At 31.7% G+C, this 20,446-nt stretch overlaps 1 protein-coding gene across 1 annotated transcript in view; it reads left to right on the forward strand.

Annotated features, from left to right (window-relative positions):
- Nucleotides 1-5,839, forward strand: part of LOC143063702 (uncharacterized) — a 32,121-nt gene extending 26,282 nt beyond the window's left edge. The window contains exons 21-25 of the mRNA XM_076236017.1: nucleotides 179-367; nucleotides 1,849-2,004; nucleotides 3,722-3,778; nucleotides 4,698-4,794; nucleotides 5,285-5,839. Of these exons, the coding sequence (XP_076092132.1) occupies nucleotides 179-367; nucleotides 1,849-2,004; nucleotides 3,722-3,778; nucleotides 4,698-4,794; nucleotides 5,285-5,456 (671 nt within the window). The 3' untranslated portion in view covers nucleotides 5,457-5,839. The remainder of the gene's footprint in view (nucleotides 1-178; nucleotides 368-1,848; nucleotides 2,005-3,721; nucleotides 3,779-4,697; nucleotides 4,795-5,284) is intronic.
- The last annotated feature ends 14,607 nt before the right edge of the window (nucleotides 5,840-20,446 follow it).

The following is a 20,446-nucleotide window of genomic DNA, read 5'->3' on the forward strand; positions in this document are numbered from 1 at the left end:
ACAGTAGTTGAACTTCTATGACTACTCAGCCAAAAGCCCTCTCCCAAAAATGAAAAGACGAAATGGAGAAAATAATAAAACTTAAATCATCAATAAATAAATAGAAAATAGCGGTATTATATATAATAAATCTAAATGAAATTTCTGCACATTGATAAATGTACCTTTTTACTTTCAGTGTCACAAGAACTTATAGATCTAATTCAAGGTTACACAGACATGAAAGAGTCAATTGACCAATTAAACGGCACAGATATATTGACGATCGATGTCAATGGCAACTTGTATACAGTAGACATTTCTACCTTATTATTTACAACGAACATTTCATGTCCCGAGGGTACAGTTAATGACGAACTGCTTTGTGGTAAGCCGATAGAAGACCAACCGTTTATCAAATGTATCAAGTGTTTTGAAATATAAATTTTCCTTTTTTAGTAAAAAATAATTAAATTGCCTTTTTATTAGTATAATGTTTCTAAATGAATCATTTATATTTAACTAAGTAGAAAATAATTTTTCGTTATCAAGATCTCGTCAGTCAAATAGATTTAATTAGTTCGCCTGGTCATAGATCTCGTATATCCAGTTTCATTTGCCAGTGCAAATAAAGTCATCCTTGATATCATGATTGAAATTTGGTGTTTGCGCCAAACATGTGTTTCGTCTACAAAAGACTCAGAAGTTACGCTTGAATCAAAAGAAAGAAAAAACACGCAAAAAAAAAGTACGAAGTTAAAGACATCCCTTACCCTTTGAATTATTTTATATAGTTCTTATGATCCGTTGTACGAAGCAGAACATGCTTATTTTTAGAAAGTATATTTAAAAGGAAGAAACTAGTTTTTCCTTTCTAATATCAATCAGAAAAGTAAATCCGTATAAATAAGTACAGGAAAAGTGGGTTACTCTCCTGATGTCGATAAAAAAATAAACAAAATCACCATGAACAATAACGAACAATAACTGTATTTTCGGCTATCCCTTGACACCATATGCGAGTATGGTCTTGAGGAAACAGTGATAGTCCGTCGGAAGGGGTCGATAAATGGCTGACCTGTGTTATGAGAGAGCCATATCTTTTGTACGTAAAATACACCTTTGTAGCTTTCGAAAAAGAGCAGGCTAATGCCGCTAAAAGGCAGCACACGCACCCAAAAGTGGAAAGGGATTGATATAAGTTGCAATAACTTGTTCCACAATCAACTATAAATAAAAAACAATTTTGATCAAAGAGCGCTTTTGTTAACTTTAATGTCGCCGTTAGCACATTTTTATTGGCAGTTGTACGTCCGAGTTGATGTAAAAAAAAATGCATAAATTATGTTTTAAAGCTTTTTTGGCGCAATTGAACCAAACTATGAATGATAATTCAAAATGTTTTGTACGTATTTTTTTTTAAAGAAAAAAGGAATATTAGAGACAACACTACCAACTCCTCCACTCAAGAACTATTTCCCAATAGCTTTATATTAAAAAAAAAGTCTCTTTGATTCCCCCTTACTATTCACATAGTCATTACGTTGTGAGTATATTTTAGGGTTCTGGCAACATTGTATCGTATTTCTTAATATGACACATAGCAATTACTAGAAAAGATTATCAAAAACTACAACGTTTGAAGATTTTGAAATAAATTGAGATTTTAGGCCAAAATATATATATTATGACAAGTAAAATAAGCAATGTTGAATCACTGATTAAAACATTATGGTTCTATTAATTTATATATGTTGCTTATCAGATTTAATCATAAGTATTCTTTAATTTATGGACTTGGGTGGTCAAATAATTGACAAAAGACTGTAATAACTTTTCAAAATATTATAGGAGGTTTCTATTTTGCAGTTGAATGTCCATTTGGAACTTACTGGAGTGGTGGTTTTTGTGTAATGTGTCCAAAGGGATATTTTCAAGACACAAGTAGACAGTTATCATGTAAAACTTGTCCAGTCGGCTATTCAACTCAATTTATTGCTTCCAGAAATGAAAGTGAATGTACAGGTAAGTCCAAGTTATAATTATATCTATAGTGCATGAGGAGTAAATAAACTCATCAAAAATACTAGGATTTCAATTTTATATTTACGCCAGACGCGCGTGCGTCTACAAAAGATTCTTTAACGACGCTCGAATAAACAATTGTTAAAGGCCAAATGAAGTACAAATTTGAAGAGGTTTGAGGATCAAATATTCCTAAAAGTTTTGCCAAGTACAGCTAAGGTAATATATTCCTGAGGTAGAAAAGCCTTATATTGGGTAACCTAACAAGCATATGTCACAGCGAAATTATGGTACTACTGTGAAATCACCACACTGCATTCATTAAGAAGGGTCATCAAAAGAGAGATACTTATACAACCAACTCATCCATCTTTTGAATAAAGTCATTCGTAAGGATATAATTTTAACGACTTATAACAGTCTTTGAGGATAGTTTTTGCAGATAGTAACATGGATGTGATTGCATAATTCAAAACAGATCTGAACATGTATAGAAATACATTATGAAAACTTATAGTTCTACATCCTGTCGATATAATGTAACTCTATTTGCAGAGCGCAAGGTCATACTTTCTCTAGACTGTATATGAAGTATTCAAATTAAGTCCATTGATGTGAAAGAATTGATATACAGTTGTTACTTTTTGTTTTTTTTTAACCTCGTTACGTTCATGACATTATTTGTGTACCTGTCATTCAGAGGTTGTCATTGGTTGCTGTCTGTTATATTTGTTTTTTGTTGATTGTTTTGTTATAATTCAGGCCATTTGATTCTTCGCTCGCCAACAGCTGTTTGTTTTTGCCATGCGAGTGCCTTCATTTTGACTAGACCCGCTTGAAATTTGAAAGTATCCACTCGTCAAAACATTGAAACGTTGAACCATTTCTGTTTTTGAAGAAGGGGAAGTGGCGCTTCTATAAATGTTCAATTTAAACCTTGTTAATTATTGTCCAAAGAAAAAAAAAATTTTTTTTTGTCGTATTATCTTCTAGTTTGAATAAAGGGAACCGTTTTTTCTAATTAAACCAGTAACATTTTCTATTCATTTCCGGAAGACTCACTAAAGTTTCCCAAACTGATTGGTTATGAACTCTTCGCCTTACAAAAATTATTCGACATGAGGATCAGCCTTGCATAGTATGCACACATGTGTATGTTGAACATGATTGTTCCTAATTCAAGAAGGTAGTGTGATTTTTTTCTTGTATCGAATATAACTTGTAGTCAGTTTATTGAGTAGCCTACGTAAAATTTTGAAATTAACTCCACTCTGCCTAGTATTTCTATTTGTATCCATCTGATGAGTAAAGCCTTTTAACTGATTTTATAGTTTTGTCTTATGTTGTACTGTTACACCACTGTCTCAGGTTAGGGGAGGGTTGGGATCCCGCTAACATGTTTAACCCTGCCACATTCTGTATGTATGTGAGTGTCCCAAGTCAGATGCCGTTTGTTGATGTGCTTCATATTTGTTTTCGTTCATTTTTTGTACATACATTAGGCCGTTATGCAGTATGGGCTTTACTTATTTTTGAAGGCCATGCACTGACCTATAATTGTAAATTTATGTGTCATTTGGTCTCTTCTGGAGACTTGTCTCATTGGCAATCATATCACATCTTCATTTTTTATATTAATCATCTATTAAAATTTAATCTTAAGTCAAATTGAAAAATGGAATTGTACAAAGTCAATGTTTATGTTATAATTTTTCAGTGCCATATACTATAACAACAGATCAATTTACGCATTCAGCTAACGAAAAGAGTGAAGGTATTTTATATTTCTTTGTATTTCAAATGAATGTGTTGTAAACCTAATGCATAATTTTCCCTTTTCCATGAGAGTTAATGAGTATATATTAAAAGAGGACTGCATTATAAGTTAAGTTTCTTTTAATTAGTTCTAAGAAGACCTTTGTAATATCTATATTCTGTTAATTGCAATTATATGTGAACTTTCTTCAATTCTAAAAGTTAATTCGTGAGTCTGTTAGAGCATTTTTTTGTGTTTACTTGTTATTGTCTGTGTTACTAATAATTCACATAACATTCATTTGATATTGTCTGTTTTAGTAACGTACGGAACCTCAAGTTTCATCATAAAGGATGATATTGCATTTGCCATTTCAAATATTATACAAAAACATTGCATTCAAATATCAATGTATTAACTTAACCTTATAAAACTTAATATAAATGAAAGCTTTTGGTGTTTGCTTTTACTTAAAAAACTAATTACAACTGCTTGGAAATTTTTTTTAATTAAATGTTATCACTAAAAGTATGCTTTAGATATATTTTCTTTATTACAAATCATTTATTTCAATTTGAATTAATGTAAATAATTAATTAGATGCATGTCATTTTTAATTACAGTTAACAATATCTGCCATTCTTATTCTAGTTTTCATACACTCACTTTCAGTTTCTAAATTAATTATAGTTCTATTAACACGGACATTGTTCTGAAGTTTGTCACATCTTTATGTTAAGAATACCCTTTATTAGATAAAAATAGACACTCTAACGCGATAATTCGACATAGGTTTTACATGTTCAGATGATGTAAGGGATAAAATCTATATAAAGCATCTTTTTTTATAGTAGAAATGTCAATTCATTTAAAAATGCATATTCCAACAACAAAGTTTGGTCTTGTGTTTTATTTGTTGTTTATTATTTTTATACAGACAAAGCTGTTGTTACACCTATTGTCGCATCTGTAGTTACCATCGTATGCATTGGCATGGTACTCGTTAGCATACTGATATATAGAAAATACTTCAGGTACTATATTATAGTTCTATATCAAATTTAAAAATCAAAAGCAAAATGAAATTGAATATCATATATATGAAATTGTTTTAAAAAAGTATATATAGATTCCTGGTATATTTAGTTCATATAAATATCATATTTATGAAATTAACGAGAATTTTGCCGAATTCAGTGTGAGTGGGAAGTGAATAGAATAATGTTCCTTCTTAAAAAAAGTAAAATCCCCAAAATACTGAACTGAGAGGAAAATCTAATCGGAAAGTCCATAATCACATGGCAAAATCAAATGACAAAACAACTAAAAAACGAATGAACAAGAACTGTCATATTCCTGTCAATTGGCACAACCGATATATAATGGTGAAATAGAACAAATCAAATCAACATATTTCATACATCTATAATAACGTTTACTTATTCTTGACAATTATTTGATTCGGAAAATGCAAATCGATGAAAATTCTTCATTATTTATTTGATTTGTATTTCTTTGTTCTAGGGAAGCACTCAGCAGTGAACGTAGCATGTCAATTAAAAGTATAGCTAGTCTACATAAGGTCCGTCCTAGCATTAATGAAACTGATAATTCAGACAACTGTATACTAAATGACTTGCCGGATGATATGAGGTACACACATCCGCCTACAAAGTGCAGTTGGTCAGTTAAATAGCACTGAAAGTTTAAGGCTATCATTGTTTTAATGTATTGTGATATATTTTTTTTTATATTTTTATATTTATATTAACTTTTTGTTTTTAACAAGCGTGATTATATTGATGTTGTTATATAAAGAGTTATTGTAAATCATACTTTTAATAGAACTGTCTTGTTGTAAATGAGAGAGAGAGAGAGAGAGAGAGAGAGAGAGAGAGAGAGAGAGAGAGAGAGAGAAATGGCAACGAAATATGATATTAAGTAATATTTATTATAGATGCAACTGACAGTAGTCTCTTATTAAAAAAAAAGAGAGAAAGAGAGAGAGAGGAAATGGCAACAAAATATGATATTAATATGATTTATTATAAATGCAACTGTCAGAATTAAAAATTATTACATACATGATTTGCAGTATTTTTTTCGTTTTTTTCTTTTAAATGTCTATACTCGTCATCGCTACAAATATTTCAGGTTTTATTATCCAATCATGACCCCTCAAGGGGCACATTCACAAAATACAACGATTTTACATTGATGATCATAGCATAACAAAGGAGCGTTACAATAACAAATTAATTAAAACGCATGTTCATACATGTCCTCTATATAATTAGATTTACTTACATTGTATAATACAGCGTTCTCTCCAAAAATATATAACAATTATTTTTATTTGTCATACAAGATAAGTAGTTGGTATAAAAAATTCTTATTTCTTAGCACGCCAGATAAGTCTTATGTAGACGAAACGCGCGTCTGGCGTACTAAATTATAATCCTGGTACCTTTGATAACTATTTACACCACTGGGTCGACGCCACTGTTGGTGGACGTTTCGTCCCCGAGAGTATCACCAGCCCAGTAGTCATCACTTCGGTGTTGACATGAATATCAATAATGTGGTCATTTTTATGAATTTCCTGTTTACAAAACTTTGAATTTTTCGAAAAACTAAGGATTTTCTTATCCAAGTTACCTTAGCCGTATTTGGCACAACTTTTTGGAATTTTGGATCCTCAATGCTCTTCAATTTTGTACTTGTTTGGCTTGTTACATGAAAAATATGCAATTATTTAGTTTATGGTCTGCTGAAGGCAAATAACCACTAACACAAGTTATAATGATGCAGGTCTCAAATGTTACAGTAACTATTTATTTTTCATATGAAAAGATACTTGATAAATTTAGCATACATTACAATTTTAACTACCAATTGTAGATTTTATATGTTGACCATTTATTTAATGTCTTTGAGCTTTTGATTTTCCGCTTGGAATTTTCCTTGGAGTTCAGTAGTTTTGTTATTTTACTTTTAAGTTATATTTGTTATTCTCGTGGGATTTTGTCTGAAGCTTGGTCCGTTTCTGTGTGTGTTACATTTTAGTGTTGTGTTGGTGTTCTGCTCTTATATTTAATGCGTTTCCCTCGGTTTTAGTTTGTTACCCCGATTTTGTTTTTTGTCCATGGATTTATGAGTTTTGAACAGCGGTATACTACTGTTGCCTTTATTTAAGTAAAATTTCCACTGATAAATGCATATTTTAAAAGAGAAAAAGACCAATGTCATCAATCAATTATCTAAATCTAAAATTTTGAAACGTCAAATAATTTAGATATATCTTCCATTCTAACATGACGTCATTCAAACGCTGTTCCGATCGTACTCTTACGTCATATGCTTTTTTGTAAATGAGCTTCCAGACGTCATAGAACGATGACGTGAAAATATAGGTATTGTACGGGAAAATACACGCTTGTGAAACCAAAAATCATCATAACAAGGAAACGTAAATAAAAGGTGCTAAAATGTGTTGTAAGCCATATTTTTGTGTATACATATAAGACATCTAAGTAAATTATAATTTGAATTAATTCAAAACTATCTTAATCCGGTTATTGTTTAAGCATGTCACTTATTCAGTTTGCTCCGTTCTTTTACGCCAATTTGATAGTTCGTGTAATTATGGGAACGGCAAATATCTGCTTCCACCTAGAGCGCTTCGATCCAGAAGAATTGTCGTACTTGTCCTGTTAGAATCGAAATAATTCATGGGGGCTTGGATATATCGTGATTTTACCACGAGTTGTCCTATATGGCGATATTTTACCCCTAGATATCGCTCAGGGTAAACTATATGTCATAAAGGGCCAACCTATGGTAAAATCACGATATATTCAAGCCCCCATGAATTATTTCTTTAACTATAAATTGTTGGAAGCATATACCGTGATAACGTAAAAAATCTCTTTTCGAGCTGATTAGGCTGTTTATACAAAATTCTCAGAAATGATCCTGAATATGTTTAATTGTCATTTGTTCCATGTTTGCATTGTGTTCTGATTCTTTGTAAATATTTTTCGGGTAAATCTATTTCTGTTTGATGTGATGCTGTTCTAATCTTATTTTAATTGTCTGTTATTTATACTGTATCTTTTCTTTGGTAATCTGTTATGTAATAGGGAAATGTGTGTTAACACCTGAGCAAACATCCAACCTCATATCTTTTGCAAATTCTTTGACCTGACAATTAAACCATCCTGATGCAACTTTCTGCCTTATATTTCAATTTCGCTAATAAATGTGTCAGTGAACAAAATCCTCAAAGTCACACATAATGAGTTCATAGTAATTTCATAGTAATTTAAATAATTTAATTACCCCTGATTTCTTTCAGAACACACCATTTGAACTCATGATATGTAAAATTAAGGATTTAGTGCTCACATTATTACATGTATTGACCTAATTTTTCCTGCTATAACCTATCTTGTAAATAAACTCCTGGGAAATACTGTGTAGCAATGCCATTGGTATCCATGTTTGAATTAAACATAAATCATAATTTAATTACAACTTTTATTTTATATATATACATCGCAGTTATAATTTGGCCCTTGGGGAAACTACTCAGCTAAAAATTTATTTTTTTGCTCCATGCCTAAACCAAGAGCCTAGCTATGTGCATACTGAAAGTAGCAAAGTATAGACCCCTGGCTTGACATCACACCAATCCAATTGGAACGATGGTTCAAAATAAATGCATGAGGCTATCAGGAAGTCTATGAGGCTATCATTTCTAGAGGCTATCATGCCTATGAGGCTATGAGGAAGCCTATAATGAGACAATGAGAAAGCCTATAAGCAGGCTATGAGGAAGCCTAGTAGTGTTGATTTTGAATTGGTGTTGGATAAATTTGTATGAAATTTGACAGTTTATCCCCAGAAATTCTTGGGGGATGAGTGAAATTTTTGAAACAACCAGTGATAAAATTTCATAAATGAAATCTATAAACCGTGCTGAGATTGATTCCCCTGTCATGGCAATATTGAAGGCGAAAGGAGGGGTCGGTGGGAGGCAAGTTTTTAGCTAAAACACTATTAGAGCCAATATTATTCTTATAACTGCTTAATCTGCATTTAAATAAATGAATACTCAAGGCAGCATACACAGGTTTTTAATACACAACTTCTTAATGGGATACTCCTAAGTGGGAGGAGTTAAAACTGCACCCAGATTAATGTATCAAGAAACAAAGGACAAAGGAAGCCAAATGCCACAAGTGGTCACTAATTAACAAGACATGTATATTTGTATTGGAACTGATGTAATTAGACCTCCTGCTAAGAACATGTGATAAACTTCACATCTAACTGATTGACATATGATAATAAATCTGTTTCATCTCAACAGCAAAGAATACACATCCTGGGAAAATCCTAAAATAATGACTACTGAGTAATTAAAATCAAACTATGTATAAACCTAACTTATATAACATATAAGTACCTATTTATACAAAATTCTCAGAAATGATCCTGAATATGTTTAATTGTCATTTGTTCCATGTTTGCATTGTGTTCTGATTCTTTGTAAACATTTTTCGGGTAAATCTATTTCTGTTTGATGTGATGCTGTTCTAATCTTATTTTAATTGTCTGTTATTTATACTGTATCTTTTCTTTGGTAATCTGTTATGTAATAGGGAAATGTGTGTTAACACCTGAGCAAACATCCAACCTCATATCTTTTGCAAATTCTTTGACCTGACAATTAAACCATCCTGATACAACTTTCTGCCCTATATTTCAATTTCGCTAATAAATGTGTCAGTGAACAAAATCCTCAAAGTCACACATAATGAGTTCATAGTAATTTCATAGTAATTTAAATAATTTAATTACCCCTGATTTCTTTCAGAACACACCATTTGAACTCATGATATGTAAAATTAAGGATTTAGTGCTCACATTATTACATGTATCGACCTAATTTTTCCTGCTATAACCTATCTTGTAAATAAACTCCTGGGAAATACTGTGTAGCAATGCCATTGGTATCCATGTTTGAATTAAACATAAATCATAAAATTTGAATAGAAGGAGATATAATGTCCACATTAGAATATTCATCGGAACGCACTCCACATGAAACATTTCCAACTTGTGGTCCTGAGATGAAAGATGCATGCTCTTGTGTATTTCCATGTAAAACGGTGTTATTTCCTCTGTTAGAAGTTTCACTCCTATTTCCAATCCCTGCATGGTTGTACCACTGTTGAAGGTTGAATTCGCGATCTCTACCTGTGTCATGAGTATAATTGTCTCTGTAAATTAGCTGTTTGAAGGTCTCTTGTAGTCCTGCAAAACACTGAGCTATGTTCCTGTCTGTTCCACCATTCTCATTTTCGTCATTTGAAACACTGCTTCTGTGTTGATGCACTGATTCTGATAAGGTAATTGGAAGAGTGCTCTCTGGTGAGGAATCTGTGTTAATCTCATCACTAACGGTCTCTGTCTGTTGTGTCTCTAAAGGTGTTACTCCATCAAAACAATTCTCTAAATAAAGTTGTTTTAACACTTGTTTTGACATACCAGTAGGTGTTCTTATTCCCTTTTTGTTAAGTTCTTCTTTTAGTTTGTTTATTGTCCAGTTTGAAGGGTTATTAGAATCCCATTGGGTCTCATACGGAGAACTCCTAGTTTTCCTTCGCACACCTTTTCCTCTGCCAGACATTTTGTTGTCAGTAATTATCCCAAAATAATATTTATTTTTCAGGTTAAATAGTCTGAATTAAATTTAGTTGTTTAAAAACTGTAATATAGCTTTGGTAAAGTAATCCAAACACTGAAAGTTCAAGTTTTTAGCTAAAACACTATTAGAGCCAATATTATTCTTATAACTGCTTAATCTGCATTTAAATAAATGAATACTCAAGGCAGCATACACAGGTTTTTAATACACAACTTCTTAATGGGATACTCCTAAGTGGGAGGAGTTAAAACTGCACCCAGATTAATGTATCAAGAAACAAAGGACAAACGAAGCCAAATGCCACAAGTGGTCACTAATTAACAAGACATGTATATTTGTATTGGAACTGATGTAATTAGACCTCCTGCTAAGAACATGTGATAAACTTCACATCTAACTGATTGACATATGATAATAAATCTGTTTCATCTCAACAGCAAAGAATACACATCCTGGGAAAATCCTAAAATAATGACTACTGAGTAATTAAAATCAAACTATGTATAAACCTAACTTATATATCATATAAGTACCTACTAAAAACAACATCTGCATCAACCGTCATTTAAACAAAGCATTGTTTAAGGTGCATATATTGTAATGCGACAGTACTTACGAAATAAATTTTGTGACTATTAAAAAAAATAATTAAGCTTAAGAAAACAAATATGTCTTTCATAATATTATCTACCGAAAAATATAACTAATCGATACCTATAAAGATTACTGTATGCCTCACTAAAAACTAATTCGATACAATTTACCCACTTTGAATCTTGATATCGCTTATTGCTTGACATTAAAATAACCTGCTAAGATAAAACAAATTACAACCATAGTATTCAACCAATGTATTCAAATAATACCTCAAAAATATATACAAGATACACAATTTACAGAAATTGGGTCCCACCAATGTATCTGATTGATACAAACAACATGTTTACTAAAAGGATACAATATGCAGACATTGTGTCCCACAAATGAATATAATTGATACGAAAAAAATAATACTAAGAGGACACTTATGTCATTACAACATATGTATCTAATTGATAACGAAACATTATATACTAAAACGGAGTCAGTTTACATACATTGTGTTAACAGATGTATAAAATTGGTACGAACCAACCTATGAAACCTCATACCTTTATTTTTTTAGTCAATTCGAAGTGTCGGTTCAAAATAAAGACTAGCTCCTATGATGTTTTTCTATAGTTGAACAACGGAATTTCTAAGAAAAATTGTTTAAAAAAGTGCATCTTGCAGCTTTGAATCAATAAAAAATTTCGCATAAAAAATGATTGCATCGCATTTAAAGTTAAAATGAATCGCATTCAGTAAACAAAAAACTGGATTTAGCTGCTTTAATTACACTTTTTTACTTTAATGCTCTTACATGTATTATAAATGAAAATTTATATTATAATTAAATTGTGACAAACATGCATTCAAATCAGTTGACCACGTTCGAGTTTGTTAATCACCGGAAAAAAACTCGTCAATTATGCGCCCCTTTATGAAGTTATTTAATAGATAGAGGGGATCGCCGGTACATCTGCACTATTACCGTTCATCAAGCGACTAAGTGATTGTCATTGTGAAGGGTAGACTAGAAATAATGTTTATTCGGTAGGTACAAACGCAGTTTTCTCCTTCATCCTTTATTCTACAAAAGACATACTCGCATACGACGGTGAAAATGAACAAACTGGATTTGTACATTATATACACTGGTTTTTGTGATTATTTTTGCCAGTGACAGTTTTTTGTATGGTCAAGATAATAGCCGGAATTGCTATTTTCACATATAAATTAAGGCAACAGTAGTATACTGGTAAAGTTGATAATAGTTAACTTAAGGTTTGAGTCAAAAGTGAAATCTTGGCTCTCTGAACATTTCTATATGTTCAATTTTGATTAACTGCAACCATGTTGATTGACAAGCGTTTTCATTGTAAAAGTTAACAGATGACGACGACAAATGCCGACTAATTTCGTCAATTGAGGGAAAAAAAAACCTACATGGGACCTGTTTATCGAAGCTCTCTTAGAATTAGGACATGTCCTAATACCAACTTATGACACATCTTAGTCCTAAGTTGGTTTATCAAACATGTCGCAACTTAGGAAAATCCTTGGATATATTAGAAATAATTTTTTTATATAAACAAATATGGCATGTATAGGTTCCATTTCATTTTTATGGCCGGGTGGGGTAATAAATATTGCCATGCTTTCTTTTGGTTGTAATATCTGTCCTTCCTTTTAATTTTTCACCTATTCGGACCTGCCTTTTTTATTAGTTTATCCTGACTGTCTTTACAAAAATTGTCATCCCCCAATTTTTTTATTTTGCAAAGTTGCTCATCCTTTTCTGTCCTGCCTTTTTCAAATTTCATCCTAGCCTTTGAACTTTTAAGTATGAAACCGTGACACTTCGAATTCAGCTCACTCAATGCATAGTGATTTTACCGATTACATATTTAGTTTTAACTATTGACAATTCCTTTATAAAACGTAATTACATTTTTTGTCATATGTTTTGTTTCGTACAGTTAAAATGTACAATTATAATATAAAAAGTAGTTATAAGCTTTTATTTTAAACTAATAATTAACTTATAATCATGATTTTTTTTTAAATCAAAGTAATTGGTTAAATTTGATACAATATTTTAAATTCTAATTTTTAATTGCTTTTTTCTTTTACACCAATACTTAAAACAGCGATTAGGACATCCAAGCTAAGATAATCCTAAGATAGCTTCAATGTGCATGCTGAGACGTGTCGTAAGTCGGTCCTTCTTTTATCTTAACTTCTGTCCTAAATAATTCTTAGGACCGATCTTATGACAGTTTCAATAAACAGGCCCCTGGTCGTTTACTGATTTTCGTATTTCTTTTAAATGGGAGAAGAACGAGTTTCAACAGGGTCAGCGTCTCAAGCTGAGCATAGATCACCCGCCATGTCATCCCATAAAGTAAAATTGTCACAATATGAAATTGGACACAATCGGTTAAAGTTGTAAATCAGACGACTAGTATTGTATGTGAAGATCCACAGACACATCATATCGGTCAACAAATTTGTGATGGTGACCGTAAAACTAATTTAGAGTTAACGTCGTTATTCTTCAGAACTCTACTGATTAGAGCAGTGTTTGTGCAAGGAATACATCAATGGTAACGACGTTCATATAAAATGGACATTCACCAGGAATCATTCTAGTTTGAATAGTTATCAAAGGTACCAGGATTATAATTGTGTACGCCAGACGCGCGTTTCGTCTACATAAATCTTATCAGTGACGCTCAGATCAAAATAGTTAAAGCCAAACAAGTACGAAGTTGAAGAGCATTGAGGACTCAAAAATTCCAAAAAGTTGTGCAAAATACGGTTAAGGTATCCATCTGTGTCAATATCGTAAAAAGATCAAGATACGAAGCATGCCTTCTAGTTTCTTTAGTTTTCTTAATCTAAAGTTCACTGGGGTATATCAGATGTAATGCTGCGTCATACGAGTACAAAAAGGATACTGTCAGTAGGGGGTACATAGAGTTATCATGGTAATTAAATGGTCAATGGTACATGCAATACATATAGACCAACTCATTTCATATTAATTTGATTAAAATTACTCATATACCATTTTTCGAAGGAAAATTAAAATAAAAAACCCACACAAATGAGCCATCAACTGTCAATACAGTGTTTCTTTGTTAAATGATCATGCAATGTGTAGGTATTTCCACGAATTCATTTTCATGTCATCCAAGGTGGAACTGATTTCCGACAATCAGTTAATTGTTACTACGATTAAATGCACTATCCTTTCCATTAACGGATTATATAATTCTATCAAAAATAAAATTATTGAATTAGGGTTATAAATAATTAAGTTAAACATAATTTCTAGGTTTAAATTAAATGAAACATCAACTACAAAATGTTTTAATATATTGTATATCATGCTTTATTTATTAGATCAGTAACAAAACTGTTTTACAGAAAAATGAAATGAAGTGTCATATAGGGTTAGATTTCAATAGATTTTAATTATTAAGTATTATTTTGTTTACATAAGTACATGTAATATTCCCAAATGAGAAAATAGGCTAGACAGAACAATGCCAAAATGATATTGCAAGGCGTGAAAGATTTATAAATTCGAGTATTCGCATAGTGATGATACAGATCTGAAGTTGCAAAACTGAAAAAAGGCTAACATGAAAGTTGTTTTAGTGGTTCTGATTTTTTCCTTTATCATACAAGGTAAGTACAAATTGTGTATTTATAACGACTCTTTCTTCATAGTTTTTAAATTAAAAATAGGATAAGAAGTATTGCCGGTTCGATATTTTGTTTAATCAAACGTTCATTGCTCTTTAAAACAAGTTTCTTTTGTAATATACATTATTGTTCAGTTGCTAATGTTCTTATATGAAAGGTTGTTTTACTGTAAATAGTAGGTTCGTGCAAGTTTTGCTACCGTTAATTGTTCGCGGTAAGTGCTAATTACCTGCAAAATAAAAAAAAAAAGGTCAACCGTTTTAGTTATTTTTATCAGTAATAATATTAGACGCTTGTTCTGCGAAAAATCTTAGTATTTTTAGTATCTACGGTATTGGGTTATTCTGTTTTGATTTTACGCCACCTGTATTTCATATTTGAGAATATAGTTGAAAATCTCATACATTTACTACTGAACAATGTATGGGTACTTTGTCCATAGTAATTGGGAAACGGTAAAGGTTCTATCATTGGCAATCATGTCTCATCTCATCTCATCTTTATATGATAAAATGAAAACTCACACGGACAGAAAAGCAATAATCTACAAAACATCTTTATGTCCAAAGAAAAGGACGGTTTAGAGCCAAATTTAACTATAAAAAATGTTTCAATTTCTTGAATTTACGGAATAAATATTGAATTTATTAGTTTAAAAAAAACTGTCACTTTTGGAATGTTTTCTATTGATATGTAATCCATTTAAAAAAGGAAGAAAGGTTCGATAAGAAGCACAGAAATAAGAGAGCGTAAGTCTGGTTCAATATTTACATGTAATGCAAAACATGATAACCTACCCTCGGACGACTTTCAAGTGGTTCATTGATTCCGACAAAATTATTGTTTCTGATGAAATCTGGTACATTTTCTTTATCAAGTCACAAAGACAAAGCAACAGCATAAATGGAGTTCGCTTCTCTCAGTTTCAAAGTAAGTAACTTTTCAAAACACTAGTTTATATTGATAGGGAATTAATAAAGGAATCCAAGGAGCAAAAAAACCGTGGTTGTTTTCGAGATATAAGCCATTGAGGTTTTGGCGGGAAAATATTCTCTCTTGACTTTTCATAGCTTTATCATTGACAGGTTAAAGTTCTCAAAAACTGTTAAAAAGTAATTAAAATTTTATAAGACTTTTACAGATGGCTTCTCATTATACTTGTAAAAGATTTACAGAAAGAAAAATGGGGGTCACCAGTCGTCTGTTTTTTTAAGTTGTTTTTTTTTCTGCCTTGTATAGAACTGATGAATTCAGCCCTATTCAAATGATTTTTATAGTTTGTTCTTATGTTGTACTGCTACACCACTGTCCCACGTAAAAAAGGACGTGGAGGGGTTCGTCGCCAGGAAACTAGTTTAACTCTGTCCTATTCTGTATGTACCACTAAGTCAGGAGCCTGTAAAACAGTAGTTGTCGTTTGTTGCTGTATATCATATTTGTTTTTCGTTCATTGTTTTGTACATAAATTAGGCTGTTGGATTTCTCGTTTGAATTGTTTTACCTTTGTCATTTTGGGACCTTTTATAGCTGACTATGTGGTATGGATTTTACACGTTTTAAAATGCCGTACACTGAGCTGTAATTATTAATTTCTATGTCATTTGCAATTGTCTCGCATCTTTTTATATATTTACTTTTACATGGCCGTAGAGGCATCATTTGATTGTCAAAGGCAACGACTGGACATTTTAACTCACGAACCATATGAAACTTAATCCTGTATACGTTTGTAAATCTATAGCTACAAAAAATAAAAACCAATGAATTAAAATTACATGTTTTTTAACAGGTATGTATGGTTGGCAAACAAGATATATAAAACGAACGTTTTGTGAGGAAACAGATGATATTTTCCCGAAGTCTAGTTGTTCGGAAAAGCGAAAATTGCATCTATTCATATGCAAAGAATGTAAACATCCAGATAATGCATATTACATTGAAGATTGTCACTATAGGTACAAATGTAATCTGTGAGCTGCATATCCACGAAAGACTTTTGTTTGGACGTTTTGCTGTACATTATTTTAAGGGATGATCAGTGACTGTGATGATGATTGAATATTGTTGAATCTAAGCAAACTATTTTCATACATATATAAACTGGGGATTGTTTCACTTAATAAATGTAAATACCTTCTACATGACAATAAATATATCTTCTGGTGAATGATTCATTTTCTGAATGATTTATAGATAAAACTCAAAGTGAGATAAATATATCATGTAAAGTTTATCGAAGCACTTCAAGTTTTTGACTTATGAGTTTGAGTGATGGCCTTTGGTATCTGTCGACTCTTTTGTTTTTCCTTTTGCCGATAAAAGCTTGGCTAAGTGTCTTTCAAATGCACAGCTGCATGTTTAACTAAATTAATGGTACAAATTGCTCTGCACCAGAAACACATTACGACAAGTTATATTTATTTTATATTATTACTTACCGTTAAAGTGAATTTTACAGTTTGCCAAAAATGAAAATTTAATTGAGATAATGAATGATATCATTCATAAACTAGGACAACCAGTCGCAAATGAAGTTACAATCGCTGCTGTCACGCTTCTTACACCAAGGTTTCGTGGCAAACCGGGGTAAGGGAAGAAACCTAATACGAACGTTGAAGAGCTGATAAAAAGTAAAATCACAATAATACTAAACTTCGATGAAAATTCAAAACGAAAAGTCTCTTATCAAATGGAAAAAAATCAAAAGCCGCAAACATGAAAAGTATAGTCAAACCCGGTAAGGGAAACATTTATGCACAAGGGAGAAACTTTCCTTAATTAAGAATAATTGCCAAAATTTAAACAGCAACTTTCAATCAAACAGTATCCGTATTTGCATCCCAATATCAAAGTACATGTTGATGGTAGTAACCTTAATTGTACATATTATGTGCAAAAGGAAATATGCAAATACTATTATTTGCTCATGTTCTTTTTTTCATATTTTATAAGTTGAAATGTCGTGCTTTGTATCGATCTGATGAGATGAGCCCTTTTTAACTGTTTTTTATAGGTTTTTTTCTTGTGTTGTTATGTTGTACACAACGTTCTCAGGTGATGGGAGGGTTCGTTAACTTCTATGTCATTTTTGTATCTGGGGGACAGTTATCTCATTGGCAATCATACTATCTTTGTATATTCAAAAGGTTGTCATCTTTTTAAGAATTGAATGCTTCCATTTGTAACTTCATTGGGGTGTAAAAGCGTTGACCAAAGCACATTTTGTATCCGCGCTTCATTCTAAAAAAAATCGCGCACGATCAAGGCTTTTACAACCCTATGAAGTTACAAAAAGAAGCATTCAATACTTATAATTACATTTATAGCTAGGATCATGAAAACACGAATTTTATCAAGTTTTTATTCAATTTACCTGTCCACTTTATTGTGGAACCTCGTGTCATCATGCATTATTGTGTAATGCAGTTGATTCAGGAATAACGCGAGATTGTAGTGTAGCCAATCAGAATAACGTATTACAATGAAACATACATCTAATGTAATTATTTATTAGTAAGATTAATTAACTGCAACACACTATAAATACAAATTAATCGCTATCAAAACAATTCCCAATTGTCCCACATTTAAACTTCCTAATTGTCCCACAAAGATATTCCCGATTGTCCCACAAAGTTTCAATACTTTTTTACCTGTAATTTCAAAAAGTGGGACAATCGGGAAGACACCGTAGGAACAGTTAAAATAGTACAACACAAAATATAGGAATAGCCAGATGACAACCTTTTGAATATACAAAAATAGTATGATTGCCAATGAGACAACTGTTCCCCAGATACAAAAATGACATAGAAGTTAACAAACCCTCCCCTAATCTGAGAAAGTGGTGAACAACTTCACAACACAAGAAAAAAAAAAACTATAAAAAAAGTTAAAAAGGGCTCATCAGATCGATACAAAGCAGAAAAATTGAACTAAAACACAGACCGGACGTGGATGAATGTTTTAAAGTACATGTGACATAGCCAAAAATAGCTATACAACTGCACTGTCAAGCAAAATTGTACTATCAGTCATGGTATATAGCACGCTTACTTTAAGCAAAGGTCTTCAGGAGATAATATTAGACATTGACAACCAGGACACTGTACACTGAATTATTTTTTTATATGTTTTTTAAAGGCACTTCATTGCTTTATACTAGTAAAGATCATTAGCAGTCCATATGAAAAATTATATAATCTTGCAATTTAAAAAAGAAATTTCCTGCACACTTATATCTTGTTTTATCTCTTTACATTTATATCTTGTTTTATCTCTTTATATTTATATTTCTGTTCAGCTTAGTTTAGTTTTTGTCTATTGTCATTAGAATGGTTTGCATTAAAAACATTCAAATTAAGTCGAATTGTATTGTCTATAAAAATTTCTAACCTCTTACATCCTTGGCTTTATATATTTGGCTTTGAACGTTCCTGATAAAAGTAAATCAAGAAAAGTGCTTTATTTAACTTCAGTTTAATGTTTAATGTTTTGTTCACAAAGCATTACATGTGCGTTAAATTCCATGGTTTGTTGTCTGACATCAGTGAAATGACTTCGCTCGAAAACAACGTTGTTATTAAATGTTTAAATTTGAACAAAACACTTACAACTTAGTAAATAATGAAAAGAGTTCTTCCTTATGGTCTAAAATAATTAGATGTTTTTAAGTAAAGCGTACATTAAAGTGTTATAGAATTGCTGCTTTGGTGTTGTGATATTCAATCTTTAAAACACATTATACGAAACCAACTGTAGTTGTTGTGTATTGACTGATTGGTACAGAGAAATTAAGACAACAGAGTTGGGAGAGTGCAATTAACTTTGAACCTGAATTAACAACTCATCTCATGGGTTAACGAAAGAGGGGCAAAAGATACTAGAGGAGGGACAGTCAAACTCATAAATCGAAAATACTGGGCGATGTCCAACCCAGTATCCTACTAGATCTTCGTAAATTCATGCAATTTTTCTACTTGGCGGATGATGTCCTCGGGGAGACAGTGAGTGAATGTATGATGGAAAATATAGGCGAAGATACTGAAAGTATTTTCAAACTCACAATATCATGCATCTAGCAAAAAAAAAAACCCGATAAATAATCAGTACACAAAACACAAATCTTTTTGTTAAAGGTTTATCGAATAATATGTTTAACATTATCTAATACATCTTCATGTTCTTTTTACCAATAACAGTATAGAGCCCAGGCTCCGTGTTGAAGACCGTACCTTAACCTATAATGGTTTACTTTTAAAAATTCTGACTTGGATTGAGAATTGTCTCATTGGTACTCATACCACATCTTCCTATACTTATATAAAAGTCACACATTTTATCCTACAATTCAATGATCCTTTGCATTTTTATTGTCAACCTTTTTGATCTGAATATTCATGACGTATTTATTTCTTAATATTAAACAACAAACCATGTGTCCGAGATGATGAACCAAATTACTTTTTTTTTTTAAATTTTTATCAGATTTATCTCGATTAATGATATTTATGTTTGTATAGAAAAAAAAAGTAATCAAGTGATTGACATTCCAACGGAAAATAAAAGTGCCCTAATGTCGATGATTTGTTTTAATCACTAGTATTAGGAAGGCCACCGATGAGTCTTCAACACAGGGAGTAAAATCCGCACCCGGTGGTGTACTTCAGCTGGCC

This window comes from Mytilus galloprovincialis, chromosome 2, assembly GCF_965363235.1.
Source record: "Mytilus galloprovincialis chromosome 2, xbMytGall1.hap1.1, whole genome shotgun sequence".
NCBI classification, from domain to species: Eukaryota; Metazoa; Mollusca; class Bivalvia; order Mytilida; family Mytilidae; genus Mytilus; species Mytilus galloprovincialis.